General features: G+C 46.6%; 1 protein-coding gene across 1 annotated transcript in view; it reads left to right on the top strand.

Annotated features, from left to right (window-relative positions):
* DNAH8 (dynein axonemal heavy chain 8) overlaps positions 1–15,855 on the top strand; it is a 1,926,251-nt gene that overhangs the window by 858,499 nt on the left and 1,051,897 nt on the right. The window contains 1 exon segment of the mRNA XM_029592920.1: positions 1,022–1,159. Within this exon segment, the coding sequence (XP_029448780.1) occupies positions 1,022–1,159 (138 nt within the window).

Raw genomic sequence — 15,855 nt, forward strand, 5'->3', positions numbered from 1 at the left:
AGATAACTACATTCATAACTAAAAAGTAAAAGTAAAAGCTAGAAAAAGTAAAAAATTAGAAGAGTCTTTTCATTCGGGGTCAGCTTTGAATGCCTGTTGGAAGTACCATGTTTTTAGCTCTTTTCTGAACTTTCTCAAATCTGGTTGTAATCTCAGGTTCTGTGGTAAAGTGTTCCAAAGTTTCGGACCTGTGACTGAGATAGCTCAGTCTCTCACCTCACTTAAGTGGGCAGATTTCACTGTGGGAACTGTAAGGAGACCCTTATTTGCGGACCTTAATTCCCATTGAGGGACATGAAGTCTGATTGATAGGGACCCTGGCGCAAGCTGGTGTGCATATATACTTATGCGCTGGTTTCATTCATATTTCCTGGAATGCCCATGTGCTGCCCAGACCACACCCATAACCTGCTCCTTTTATGAAAAACATTTTACTTGCATACCCGAGCAAATCTTAAAATTGATGTGTGCTGGGCCGATATACGTGCATATTTCCTGGCTTTGGTGCGCATAGGACTTTTAAAATTCACCTGTGTGTGTTTTGGTTTGATCTGTTCCATGGCTGCTAAAGGTGACTATCAATAAAGGGGGGGGGGGTTACAATAGTATGAATTGAAGGTAAGGTTAGGGTAAAAAAACGGAATATTCTAACAATAACACCACACTTTCCCTCTAAAATTCCTCCATAAATTTAAGAGCAAGAATAACCTAGCAAACAGAAAAGGAAGGCAAACAAAAATAATCCTTTTTCAAAATAAAACTGAAAAGCAATGGAAACATCCCTTTTTCAAAATTTAAATTACTTTAATCAAAAGCCAGTAAAAGTGCCTTTGCTTTTAATTCAGCCCCTGAATTTTCCTGAAAGCTTTGGAATGTTCATGCCAGCACATAAGAGGTTACATGATTCATCTCTGTGACTCGTTGTACTGTCATCCGAGAATATAATCATTATAGATAGGCAATTTCATTATGCAAGGTACCTAGTGCTTTCTTTAAAATCTTTAATAATTGTCTTTTATAGGAAAGAACTGGGATTACTTCAGAAACTTTATGGACTATATGATGCTGTAATGAACAACATCAGAGGATATTATGAGATACTTTGGACAGAAGTAGATATTGAGAAAATTAATTCAGAGCTCCTGGAATTTCAGAACAGGTGACTTTTTAAATTATTTTTAAATAATGCCATATATGTTAGACATTTCACAAGTAGTGTAGCTATATTAAGTTTATTTGAAATATTTTAAAATTTTGATTTTTCATGGCTTAATAACAGGGAAGGTAATTTTCAAAATCCATTTCCCCATGTAAATATCTATTTATATGTGTAAAAGTTCTAGTCAAACACTGAGCATACTGTATGCAGGTAAAAATACAAAGATGCTTATCTTGAGTGTTTAAAATATTATTAAATGGTTATTGTAATGGCTGAAAAGAAATATTTTTCTAATAGATTCAATATGCTATAAATCAACTGTAGGTTCTCTTCACTGTTGTGAAGAAATTATATGGTCCTGAGAAATGCCTTTCTGCTGAAAATATTGATAGTGAGGTTAGCCAATTTTTTTACATCTAATGTTGTCAAATTATATTTTTTTATGCAACCCCACCCTGGTGTGTCTATCCTGTGTGGGTGGGCCATACAAGGATTTGTTTCTCTTCGAGCCTAGAACCACTCACCTGCTAGCTCTTTCATAATCTCTCTTTTAACTCCTAGGGCCAAATCCTTTGTAGGTGGGGAGGGGATGGAGATATACTTCCAGGGTCAATGTCATAGGGGTGATCTTTTTACACATTCATTTTTTCTTTATGTTCCCTTGGGAGAGAGAACGTGTCCTTATAGTGGGTGCAGTGACTACAAAATAAATACTCTGGAGTCTCTGTGTAAGTGTCCAAAATTAAAGTATTTCTGTTCAAATAATGATGAAGAATAATACAATAACTCAAACTGCAGCTCCACAGAAATCTCTTGCTTTCTTAAAGTCTTTTCCTTGTGTCTGTGCAGGACTCACATATCAGGGCCAGGAAACATCTACTCTCTTGGCTTAGGTAACGTGAAGCTCCCAGGTGGGCAGGATTTTTTTAGACTGGTCAAAAACCCCTTCCAATCTGGAGGAGGCATGGCTTTCATGCAAGATGGCCGCTTGAATCTGAGCTCCAGTGTCACTTGAGCCACTTTTACTGCAATCCCTGTGCATCTCTTAGCATCCGGGCAATCTTGGGGACCAGACCACATCTGCAAGCATCACTAATGGCTACTAAATGAAAAGGTCCGGATTTTAAACAATATTCTTACATTAAAACATCTCCTGAGTCACAAGGGCCTGTAGGAAACTCATATAAAGATGAGATTTGAACAATGTTTTCTCACCCTAGCTTGATGGACTCTCTACCTGGGTAACATCAAGCTAGATTGAGAGAACACTGTACAAATCTCATCTTTGTGTGAGTTTCCTCACTCCAAAGAACATCAAATCTTCACAAGAGTGCACTGTTCTGTTCGTACTTCTCACTTTGCATGTAAAAGTGGTCCCTAACCCCTACACTACTACCTAAACCTCACCTCCAGTTACTAGGTGGGCCTTCTATAGAAGCATACATTGCTGCTTACTATGATGGCACCCAAAGGCTCTTCTCTCTTGCTCTCTCTCCCTCCCCACCCCACCCCACCCAGCGTTATGGGCATATCGCACAACTTAACGCAATTGAAAAAGGTGTAGTGACTTCCGGCGATGACGTCAGCTGGGTGGCCACGTTGAGTTTGAGCTCCACAGCCCTCCCCCCTAACGCGGCCGAAAAAAGATGTAAAAAGTCGGCGAACTTGCACCCCACCTCGTTCGGAGGGACTGTACAACCGGGGGCAGCGGGGAGATCCGGTTATCTCGGGCGGGCTTCGCCGACGGGACCGCGCTGGAACGGAAGACGGCCGGGGCCTAAACGGCGCTCTGCCACGTGGTCTCTGTGGCGGCGGCTCCGGCGGGCGGCCCGTGTGTGCGGAGGCTGCGGCGGCGATTTTGCTGGTGCAGCGATCCTCCCTTCTTGACTGGCCTGGGGCAACCAGAATCCGTGCTTTTCCAGGCAGGGGATGCGCCAGCACAGCCACGGGACCGCGGTTACCCTGCGCCCCCATGCCTCCAAGATGGCCGCTGCGGTGGAGAGCCCCAAGGTGCAAGCCACCATCTCTGAAGAGGTCATCCGACAAATCACTGGTAGTGTGTCAGAAGCTGGAGGTGAGCCTTTTAAAAATCCAAACCTCTATGGATGGGATTCGTGAAACCTTGGAGGGGCAGACCAGGCGCTTGGAAGGCGCAGAGCAAGCTATTTCAAATCAGGGAGACCGGTTGGTGGAGGCGGAGCGGCGGGTGGAGGAGCTGCGGACTCAGCAGGCTGCTCTGCTGGCTAAGCTGGAAGATCAGGAGGACAGAAGCCGCAGAAATAATGTTAAGATCATCGGTCTGCCTGAATCCCTCAAGGAGGATGAGCTGGTCCAATTCGTGGAGGCCTGGCTCCCGGACCATCTGGGAGTGGATATCTCAGGGGATCAGCTTCGATGCGAACGAATACACCGCATAGGTCCGGCTAGGGCACCTCAGGAGAGGCCTAGACCGGTGATGGCTCGAATTCTCAACTGGACACACAAGGTGCTGCTGCTGCGGGCCTATCGCAGGGCGACCTCCGTGGAGTACCAGGGGCATCGTGTGCTGCTTTTCAATGATTTCTCTGCCGCCACCACAGCTCTACAGAAAGAGATGACCCCCTCCTGCACTGAACTGCACAAACGTGGAATCCGTTTCGCCCTTCTCTACCCGGCAAAATTGCGGGTGCAACATGACAACAGGGTGCTTTTCCTTCACACTAAAGCGGAGGCAACGGCGTTTTTAGCCACACTGCAGCGGGAGAATGCGGCATGAGGATGTCTTCCTGCAGAATTCTCTTCTCCTTTGGAGCTACACAAATCGCTGAGCCCATGTTTGGGTGGGCACCTGGAGCACGAGGCTGTCCCCTCTTCGGGGGGGGGCTTGGATTCTTTCAGGTCTTGATGCGTAGGCAGTTTACCACCACAGTTATGGTGTCCTGATTTTGTATAACCTGGTTGGTTACTGGTGATTTCTCAATAGGGTGCATATGTTATTGTTCTACTGTTATACTCTGTTGGTGATTACAGTTTGGTTGATGGTTGGGGTGTGGGGGGGGGGTTGGAGAGAAGGGGGCCCTGGTTTGCCTAGGTGTGGGTCGGGATAGGCGGGGGGCCCCGTGCTTCTTGGAGCTTGGCGGGATGTATGGGGTTGTGTGGATGTTGGTATGGATGAGGGATTGGGTGGATGGGGGCAGGGGTATGGGTAGGGGGGTGGGAGACAGGTTGGGGGGTTTCAGGAAGGGACCAAGGATATGACCACTTACATGCATATCACTGGGGTTCTAGGGCTTTGGCTGGGAGGCTCTGGAACCCAGAGAAGTACAGCTTTGGGGCCCCGGGGAGGGGCTTCGATATTTCTTCCATACAATGTTAGACATGGAGAGGGTTAAAATTACTTCCCTAAACGTGGATGGGATTCATTCGCCTATTAAGAGGAAGAAATTGCTCACTATGTTCCAGAGGGCCAAGGCACAGGTGGTATTCCTACAGGAAACGCACCTCAATGATGTGGAGCATGGGAAGTTGAAACGGGGGTGGGTAGGGCATTGTTGGTTTTCCTCCTATACTACGCGTAAAAGAGGAGTAGCTATTCTAATGCACAAGCAGCTGGGCTTTCAGCTCACTCGTTCCTACCATGATCCAGAAGGGAGGTATGTGGTGGTAACCGGTACCCTTAACCAACAGCGGATAGCGTTTTGCAACGTTTACGCGCCAGAGCCTCCAAAGGTAAGGGGCTTGCTTTACTATCCCACTCAAAATGCTCCTGCTGGACCTTTGCATTTGAAGCACTATCTGATCAATCTCCAGAACTTGCAGTTTGTTCCTCAATCGCAAGATTTGTCTACAAACAGAATCAAATAAGGTGTCTTTATTAGGGATGTGAATCGTTTTAGGACGATTAAAATTATCGTCCGATAATTTTAATATCGTCTTAAACCGTTATGGAACACAATACAATACAGATTCTAACGATTTATCGTTATAAATCGTTAGAATCGTGAGCCGGCACACTAAAACCCCCTAAAACCCACCCCCGACCCTTTAAATTAAATCCCCCACCCTCCCGAACCCCCCCCCCAAATAACTTAAATAACCTGCGGGTCCAGCGGCGGTCCGGAACGGCAGCGGTCCGGAACGGGCTCCTGCTCCTGAATCTTGTCGTCTTCAGCCGGCGCCATTTTCCAAAATGGCGCCGAAAAATGGCGGCGGCCATAGACGAAAAAGATTGGACGGCAGGAGGTCCTTCCGGACCCCCGCTGGACTTTTGGCAAGTCTCGTGGGGGTCAGGAGGCCCCCCACAAGCTGGCCAAAAGTTCCTGGAGGTCCAGCGGGGGTCAGGGAGCGATTTCCCGCCGCGAATCGTTTTCGTACGGAAAATGGCGCCGGCAGGAGATCGACTGCAGGAGGTCGTTCAGCGAGGGTTCCGGCGCCTCGCTGAACGACCTCCTGCAGTCGATCTCCTGCCGGCGCCATTTTCCGTACGAAAACGATTCGCGGCGGGAAATCGCTCCCTGACCCCCGCTGGACCTCCAGGAACTTTTGGCCAGCTTGTGGGGGGCCTCCTGACCCCCACGAGACTTGCCAAAAGTCCAGCGGGGGTCCGGAAGGACCTCCTGCCGTCCAATCTTTTTCGTCTATGGCCGCCGCCATTTTTCGGCGCCATTTTGGAAAATGGCGCCGGCTGAAGACGACAAGATTCAGGAGCAGGAGCCCGTTCCGGACCGCTGCCGTTCCGGACCGCCGCTGGACCCGCAGGTTATTTAAGTTATTTGGGGGGGGGGTTCGGGAGGGTGGGGGATTTAATTTAAAGGGTCGGGGGTGGGTTTTAGGGGGTTTTAATGTGCCGGTTTTTCGATTTTTCGATTTTTAACGATTTTTAACGATTTTTCACGATATTTTACCCCCCCAAACGGCAACAATACGATTCCCTCCCCCTCCCAGCCGAAATCGATCGTTAAGACGATCGAGGACACGATTCACATCCCTAGTCTTTATGTCTTTTTTCCAGGAGCAAAAGCTCTGCCGTCAATTGCATTTTCTGTTCCAATTTCTGTTTCTTGACAAAAGCCACCATGGAGATCAATCACCCCTGAAAAACAGCCTTCAAATTATCCTAGAGAAGAGAGGGCTTAATTCCATCTATATCATTTATACTATAAAATCCCTAATATCAGGGAGGACTTGAGAACAAAAAGTCTCTTCCCCTAGCAGGGTATCATTCAGTTTCCAGTACTTCCCTCCCTCATCCTGTTGGTGATAATGCAGAACCAACCACATTGTGGCATGGTCAGACCAGGGAATATGGCCAATCTCAATGCGTGGATGAGTCGATGGTGCAAGGAAGAGGGATTCAGTTTTGTTAGGAACTGGGGAATATTTTGGGGAAGGGGGAGTCTCCTCCGAAGGGATGGGCTCCACCTTAACCAGGGTGGAACCAGACTGCTGGCGCTAATCTTTAAAAAGGAGATAGAGCAGCTTTTAAACTAGAACAAAGGGGAAAGCCAACAGTCGCTCAGCAGCTCATGGTTCGGAGAGAGGTATCTTCAAAGGATACTAATGATGCATTAGAATTAGAGCATCCCGACAGTGAGGTTCCAATAATAAGAAAAGTAGTCCAAGTGCCTGTAACTAAAAACTCACCTGAGCTAAAAAATTCTAACTTATCCCTATCAATTAAAAAGCAGATTGAAAATACAAACAAAAAACAAACTTTGAAATGTTTGTATGTTAATGTCAGAAGTCTAAGAAGTAAGATGGGAGAATTAGAATGTATAGCAGTGAATGATGACATAGACTTAATTGGCATCTCAGAAAAATGGTGGAAGGAGGATAACCAATGGGACAGTGCTATACAGGGGTACAAATTATATTGCAATGACAGAGAGGAGCACCCCGGAGGCGGTGTGGCGCTTTATGTCCGGGATGGCATAGAGTCCAACAGGATAAACATCCTGAATGAGACTAAATGCACAATTGAATCTTTATGGGTAGAAATCCCTTGTGTGTCGGGGAAGACTATAGTGATAGGAGTATACTACTGTCTACCTGGTCAAGATGGTGAGATTGACAGTGAAATGCTAAGAGAAATTAGGGAAGCTAACCAAATTGGTAGTGCAGTAATAATGGGAGATTTCAATTACCCCAATATTGACTGGGTAAATGTAACATCGGTACATGCTAGAGTTCCTGGGTGGAATAAATTATATTTTTATGGAGCAATTGGTTCAGGAACTGACAAGAGAGGGAGCAATTTTAGATCTAATTCTCAGTGGATCACAGGATTTGGTGAGAGAGATAACAGTGGTGGGGATGCTTGGCAATAGTGATCATAATATGATCAAATTTGAATTAATGACTGGAAGGGGGACAGTAAGCAAATCCACGCTCTCGTGCTAAAGTTTCAAAAGGGAAATTTTGATAAAATGAGAAAAATTGTTAGAAAAAAACTGAAAGGAACAACCACAAAGGTAAAAAGTGTGCAAGAAATGTGGTCACTCTTAAAAAAATGCCATCCTAGAAGCACAGTCCAGATGTATTCCACATATTAAGAAAGGTGGAAAGAAGGTAAAACAATTACCGGCATGGTTAAAAGGGGAGGTGAAAGAAGCTCTTTTAGCCAAAACATCTTCATTCAAAAACTGGAAGACGAATCCAACAGAAGAAAATAGGATAATGTATAAGCGTTGGCAAATTAAATCTAAATCATTGATAAGACTGGCTAAGAGAGAATTTGAATAGAAGTTGGCCTTAGAGGCAAAAACTCACAGTAAAAGCTTTTTTAAATATATCCTAAGCAGAAAGCCTGTGAGGGAGTCAGTTGGACCGTTAGATGATCGAGGGGTTAAAGGGGCACTTAGAGAAGAGAAGGCCATCGTGGAAAGATTAAATGATTTCTTTGCTTCGGTGTTTACTGAAGAAGATGTTAGGGAGGTACCCATACTGGAGAATGTTTTCATGGGTAATGATTTAGATGGTCTGAACCAAATCACAGTGAACCTAGAAGATGTGGTAGACCTGATTGACAAACTGAAGAGTAGTAAATCACCTGGACCGGATGGTATACACCTCAGAGTTCTGAAGGAACTCAAAAATGAAATTTCAGACCTATTAGTAAAAATTTGTAACCTATCATTAAAATCATCCATTGTACCTGAAGACTGGAGGATAGCTAATGTATCTCCAATATTTAAAAAGAGCTCCAGGGATGATCCAGGAAACTACAGACCGGTTAGCCTGACTTCAGTGCCAGGAAAAATAGTGGAAAGTTTTCTAAAGATCAAAATCACAGAACATATAGAAAGACATGGTTTAATGGAACAAAGTCAGCATGGCTTTACTCAAGGGAAGTCTAACCTCACAAATCTGCTTCACTTTTTTGAAGGAGTTAATAAACATGTGGATAAAGGTGAACCAGTAGAAGTAATGTACTTGGATTTTCAGAAGGCATTTGACAAAGTTTCTCATGAGAGGCTTCTAGGAAAAATAAAAAGTCATGGGATAGGTGGACATGTCCTTTCGTTGATTGCAAACTGGTTAAAAGACAGGAAACAGAGAATAGGATTAAATGGACAATTTTCTCAGTAAAGGGGGGTGGGTAGTGGAGTGCCTAAGGGATCTGTACTGGGACCCGTGCTTTTCAATATATTTATAATGATCTGGAAAGGATTACGAGTGAGGTAATCAGATTTGCAGATGATACAAAATTATTCAGAGTAGTTAAATTACAAGCGGATAGTGATAAATTGCAGGAGGATCTTGTGAGACTGGAAAATTGGGCATCCAAATGGCAGATGAAATTTAATGTGGATAAGTGCAAGGTGATGCATATAGAGAAAAATAACCCATGCTGTAGTTTCACAATGTTAGGTTCCATATTAAGAGCTACTACCCAGGAAAGAGATCTCGGTGTCATAGTGGATAATACATTGAAATCGTCAGCTTAGTGTGCTGCGGCAGTCAAAAAAGCAAACAATGTTAGGAATTATTAGAAAGGGAATGGTGAATAAAACGGAAAATGTCATAATGTAAAAATGTATCGCTCCATGGTGAGACCGCACCTTGAATACTGTGTACAATTCTGGTAGTCACATCTCAAAAAAGATATAGTTGTGATGGAGAAGGTACAGAGAAGGGAAACCAAAATGATAAAGAGGATGGAACAGCTCCCCTATGAGGAAAGACTAAAGAGGTTAGGACTGTTCAGCTTGGAGAAGAGACGGCTGAGGGGGCATATGATAGAGGTGTTTAAATCATGAGAGGTCTAGAACGGGTAAATGTGAAACGGTTATTTACTCTTTCGGATAATAGAAGGACTAGGGGGCACTCCATGAAATTAGCATGTAGCACCTTTTAAAGTAATCACAGAAAGTTCTTTTTCACTCAACGCACAATTAAACTCTGAAATTTGTTGCCAGGGGATGTGGTTAGTGCAGTTAGTGTAGCTGGGTTTAAAAAAGGTTTGGATAAGTTCTTGGAGGAGAAGTCCATTACCTGATATTAATCAAGTTGACTTAGAAAATAGGCACTGCTATTACAAGCATCAGTAGCATGGGATAGACTTAGTTTTTGGGTACTTGCCAGGTACTTATAGCCTGGATTGGCCACTGTTGGAAATAGGATGCTGGGCTTGATGGACCCTTGGTCTGACCCAGTATGGCATGTTCTTATGTTCTTAGCCCTCTCCCTTGGACTGTAAAAAAGTGCTATGTGTGGAGAAGAAATCCCCCTGCCCCTCAGTGGGGCAGGGGGATTTCTTCACCAAACAATATAGCTCTCCCTCTAACTGGAACCAAACCAGAAGAAACCTCCCCAAAGGATCAGCAACACTTTTCATGACCATTTCCTTAAAATCCTTGTGAAACATTATCCCCATATCTGCATACTTTGACAATCTAGTAGCAGCAGCAAAATACTCGGAAAGGAAAAGATGCCAGCGCAAAAGATGCTCATATTGCTTCTTTAAGTGTGTTTCTTGCAAAAACACTACAAATGTCCCCCCCAGCTAGAAGTTCTGATTTGAGAAGCTGCCTCTTGCAAGGTGTATTAAGTCCCCGTACCTTCAGGGATAATATCCTGAAATCAGACATCAAGAATGGGCAAGCACCAAGAAAACATTACCCCAATTTGTAAATATCCTCCACCCTTCAGGCGCCCTTACCCCCAGCACAATAAGAACCTTCCGAGAGCATGTTCATCATCCCATCTATGAGCAACAATAATGCCCCCATTAGTTTCCAAAATCATACCGGTTTGCAACCCAATCCCTACATTCAATCCAACTGCTAGTAGCATCTAGCAGAACCACTACTGCAGTCATGGAGGAGAACATGATAAGCAGCTTGGAAAATAAGGTATAAAACAGCCCAAGTAGCAGAGCTCCCCCGAGCCACCCCTACAATGTAGGTATATGAGCATAAAAAATAAAGTGAATCCCTGTACCTTTTAATAAACGAGTAAGTTAGTAACCACTTAATTATATAAAGAGAAAAGTAAACAAAATTACTGGCCATTGGTGAGTTTAGGAACCTAGAGAAAAAGGTCCGTTAGAAACTGGGGCTGGCAGATCAGCTTTTCCCACTCTCTTTAGAAGATAATGAGTCTCCAGACTTTCTCCGTAGTCTGTGACCTCCCTTCCCACTCTTTGCTAGCGACATACATCATCTTTAGAAGAAATTGCCAGCATTTTCTGCAAGGACTGTTTCTTGACCATGATGCCTGCTGCAGCCAAGATGGCCTCCGCTTCCACTACCATTTTGGCCTTAGAGGTGGTGCCTAGGGGAAACAACCACCGCTAATGAAATCCCTCTTTCCGCAAAGCAGAAGTCAGTTCTCTAAAGTCCAGCCTCTTCTTTAGAGTAATTGGTGATAAATCTGCAAAAACTGCTATCGAGTGTGATTCCCACACTATTAGGGTCATTGTTCAAATCGCGTTATGGTATTTTTGCATGTGTTAACACGTTTTCATATGCGAAAAAAGCCTTAATGTGTGTGAAAATGCCTTAATGCACAAGAAAAGCACCACAACACATGGTGCGATGCAAAATTTTAAAAGGTGAGTGATTGGGGAGGAGTCCGGGGCAGGATTTCTGAAAAAGTGGGCTGGCTTCGCACTTTGCAAAGCCATAATGCACAGTTTGAATGCCGAAAATAACTACACCTTTTTCTTTTTTTTGCAAAATAATTTTTATTGAGTCAAGGGTTAGAAACAACGCGAACATCAAACATCGTTCCCCCACAAATCAGCAGTTGCTCAGCAGAAAAAACAACAGTGGTAACAATGCATAATCCCCATTGTCTGAACTTAAAATCCAGAAGGTCTGCTTGGCACTCAAACCCTAGACCCCCATTTTCCTTTTTCACATCTACAGACCCCATCCCAAACTACACCCCCCAGCCCTCCCCTACCAGCTGTCGCCACCCAGGGTGTGGCACTTCACCCTCGACGGCCTCCCCTGAACCCCCTTACCCCCGTCCCAGTCCCACACTCACACACACAGCCACACACACTCCCTCCCCCCCCCACCACTCCCCCCAACCCAAAACCAAGGAAAGAACCTAAGTCCAGTCATTAGCATATCCTGCAAGAAGCAAAGTTGCTTGTGCCCCTCCAGGGAGGCCGCAAAAATAGGCTTGCCAGCATGCCTCATACTGTTTGTCTCTTTTGCGATGTCCCAAGATGCAGTCCATACGCTCCATTTGCAATTCCGACATCATTCTGGTAGACCAGGCTGCCACTGAGGGCACGCCCTGGGGCTCCACCCATACAGAGAGAATAGTCCTACAAGCCAACAACATCGCGAGTCGTGCAAATTTAGCTTTGGCCAGTGGGCAGGGGCGCGATCCTCGCAACGGATGAGTGAGCAGTTCAACTCCCCCACAGCGGGCTGGAAGGCCAGTACATTGAGCGATGCTTTTCCGCACCTGAGACCAAAATGGAGTAACGGTAGAGCAAAAAAGGAGCCGATGTAGCAGGGTGCCTTCCTCCACACCACATTTTATACAAAGCGGGGTATCTGTAAATCCCATGTGAAACCGCCGGACATCATCATAATAAGAAAAGTGGAAGATGCGGTACTGTAACTCCTGAAGGCTCATATCCGGATTTTGAGTGTGCAGGGACTGAAACCAATGTCGCAACTGCTCCGCCGTCACTTCACTATGCAAAATAGTCGACCACTTAGAAGCTAGCCCAGCAAGATGGTCCATCTTCTTGTAATCCACACACAGTCGTTTCCATCGTGTAATGGAGTTAGCGAGGCAGATAGTGTCAGACAGTTTAGTGGCGAAGGAGAGTTCCGCAGCCACCTCCGCCCTGGACCAGTGAAGCGTCTGGACATAGTGGCGCGCTTGTAGATATCCAAAAAAATGCTTATTTGACAATTGGTAAGTTCTGCTAAAGGTTTGAAAGTCCAAAAGCTCATGTGAGTCTGGGTCAAACAGGTGATACAAATACACCGCCCCATTGGAAGCCCAAAACTGAAAGCTGCCTCGGCAGTCACGCCCCGGCAGAAAGTCCAGGTTGCCCAGCAATGGTGTCAGCAGCGAGGAAAGGCCCCGCAGACCACTCGCCTGGCGCAGCCAGCGCCAAGCCTTGATGCAGGGGTACAGCAAGCATCGTGGATACACTAAAGCCTGCAATTTCTTCGCATCCACCTGGAGGAGGGAAAGTGGCAACCATGGAGCAGACATAGAAGTTAACAACCCTTCTTCACAATAACAGTACTTCCCCGTTAACCATTCCCCCACAAACCTCAGTTGGCAGGCCACATTGTAAAGCCGGAAGTCCGGCAAACCGTATCCCCCCACCTCCCGGGCATGTTCCAACGTGTTATATTTTATCCTCGCCCGTTTCCCCCGCCATAAGAAACGAGACAGCCCCCTGCGGAGCCGCTGCACGTCCCTAACCGTTAACCAACAGAGTATCATATGCAGCAAATATAGGAGTTTAGGGAGAAGGATCATTTTAAGCAGCGCACACCTCCCAAAAAAACTTAATGGAAGGAGGTTCCAGGCCGTCAATTGCGTTAAAATGGCATCAATTTTTTCAGTAATGTTAAGGCCATACATAAGCCGCAGGTCCCTTGGGACCCAGATCCCCAAGTATCGAAGCTTCCCAGGCGCCCAGGTAAAGGGAAAGGAGCCCTGCCAACTACGCTGGAGCCCCGGAGAGAGAGCCAAGGCCTCCGATTTGGAGTAATTGATTTTGAGTCCCGCGATTTCCCGGAACTGATCAAAAAGTTGAATAATTACCGGCACACTGCGACGTGGGCGTCCGACAAACAATAAAATATCGTCCGCAAAAAGCGCCACCTTAGCCGGGTGTCCACTCAGGCTAAGCCCTGAAAAACCCTTTTCCCCGCGCAGACGAGTGGCCAGAGGCTCGACGGCTAACACAAAGAGGAGCGGCGATAAGGGGCTACCCCTGCCTCACCCCGCAGTGAAGCGGAAATGGCTCTGTAACGACCCCATTTAATAAAAGCCGAGCGCACGGGGAGTTATATAAAGCCCGGAGCCACGCCACAAATGCCCCGTTGAAGCCGTATTGGCCCAGCATCCAGAACATATACTCTCAGGACACCGAGTCAAACGCCTTTTCGGCATCTAGGCTCAGGATCATGGCTTTCTCCATCGAATGGTAGCTCAGTGCTGCTATAAGCCGCCGTATATTACGTACCCCCTGGCGCCCCCGAACAAAACCAGTCTGGTCCCCTCCAATTATCGTGGGTAAGATGCAATTAAGCCGGGCCGCTAACACCGCCGCTAAGATTTTTATATCTACGTTGAGCAGGGAGATAGGCCGATACGAACCCACCTCCGCGGGGTCCTTACCCTTTTTGGGCAGAACCACAATAACCGAGTGATTTGTCCCGGGGGGCAAAGCCAGAGTATCAACTAAGTCATTATAAAATCGGGCCAACAGGGATAGGAAGTGAAACTTGAGAATTTTATAGTACTCCGCCCCAAGCCCATCGGGCCCCGCAGCTTTCCCTTGTTTCAGGCCTTGAATCACCGAGTACACCTCCTGGTCAGTAATGGGCCGGTTTAAGGACACCTGCTGCTTAACCGACAGTCGGGGCCATTGTATCGCCTGGAAAAATTGAGCAGTAAGATCTAGATTCTGCCCCTTCTGCCCATAGAGGTCAGAATAATACTCCAGAAACCTATGCTCAATCTCGGCCTGTGCTGACACATACTGTCCCCCTCGATCCCTAAGCCCTACAATCATTGTCTTCTGGTTTCTAGGGCGGACCAGGTGTGCCATCATTTTACTAGGTCGGTTCCCTTGCTTATAGAGTTGGTACTTATAATAACGTAAAGATTTAGACGCCCTCTGGTGAAGGCAGCAGTTAAGCGCCTCCCGCAATTTTTCAACCTGGTCCTTGCTGTGTGGGGACAAATCACTCATATGTCGCCTTTGGGCATTCTTTAACTCAGCCGTGAGGCGTAAAATTTCCGCGTTGCGTTGCCGATTCACCCGGGCCGTATAGGCAATAATATGCCCCCTCATGACCGCCTTCCCTGCTTCCCAAAGTGTCGCCGGGGATATATCTTGTACATCATTAAACCCCATATATTCTTTCCAGCAAGCCTGGAGGTGTGCATGAAAAGCCTTGTCTAAATACAGGTCGGGCCGCATGCACCAGGAAAACATCCGTCGCTGTCTCTCACCAAGAGCCAACTGCACATGAATCGGCGCGTGATCAGACACATCGATGGTCCCTATAGTTGCCGCCTCCACTGCCGGAAACACTGTGTCAGATAGTAACAGGTAGTCTAACCGGGAGTACGATTGATGGGGGTTAGAGAAACACGTATAGTCTCTCTCCGTGGGATGCAGGATCCTCCAGACATCAAGCAGCTGGAGCTCCTGGCACAAAAAGGAAATCCCCTGGGTCCCATCCAACGCATGAGCCCGTTTGGCAGGGCTACAGTCCATCTGCTTATCCGCCACGACATTAAAGTCCCCGCCCATTATTAACATGTACCCTGACAGGGCACTCAACAACTTCACGAGCTGAGTGAAAAAGTATTTGGCGCGTAAACGTTGCAAAACGCTATCTGCTGTTGGTTAAGGGTACCGGTTACCACCACATACCTCCCTTCTGGATCATGGTAGGAATGAGTGAGCTGAAAGCCCAGCTGCTTGTGCATTAGAATAGCTACTCCTCTTTTACGCGTAGTATAGGAGGAAAACCAACAATGCCCTACCCACCCCGGTTTCAACTTCCCATGCTCCACATCATTGAGGTGCGTTTCCTGTAGGAATACCACCTGTGCCTTGGCCCTCTGGAACATAGTGAGCAATTTCTTCCTCTTAATAGGCGAATGAATCCCATCCACGTTTAGGGAAGTAATTTTAACCCTCTCCATGTCTAACATTGTATGGAAGAAATATCGAAGCCCCTCCCCGGGGCCCCAAAGCTGTACTTCTCTGGGTTCCAGAGCCTCCAAAGGTAAGGGGGAGGTTTAGATATTGCCGGGGGGGTGGTTTAGGTAGAGGAAGGGAGGGGAAGGTGAGGGGAGGGCGAAAGAGAGTTCCCTCCGAGGCCGCTCCGATTTCGGAGCGGCCTCGGAGGGAACGGAGACAGGCTGCGCGGCTCGGCGCACGCCGGCTGCCCAAAATCGGCAGCCTTGCGCGCGCCGATCCAGGATTTTAGAAGATACGCGCGGCTACGCGCATATCTTATAAAATCCAGCGTACTTTTGTTTGCGCC

This window comes from Rhinatrema bivittatum, chromosome 3, assembly GCF_901001135.1.
Source record: "Rhinatrema bivittatum chromosome 3, aRhiBiv1.1, whole genome shotgun sequence".
In the NCBI taxonomy this organism is placed as follows: domain Eukaryota; kingdom Metazoa; phylum Chordata; class Amphibia; order Gymnophiona; family Rhinatrematidae; genus Rhinatrema; species Rhinatrema bivittatum.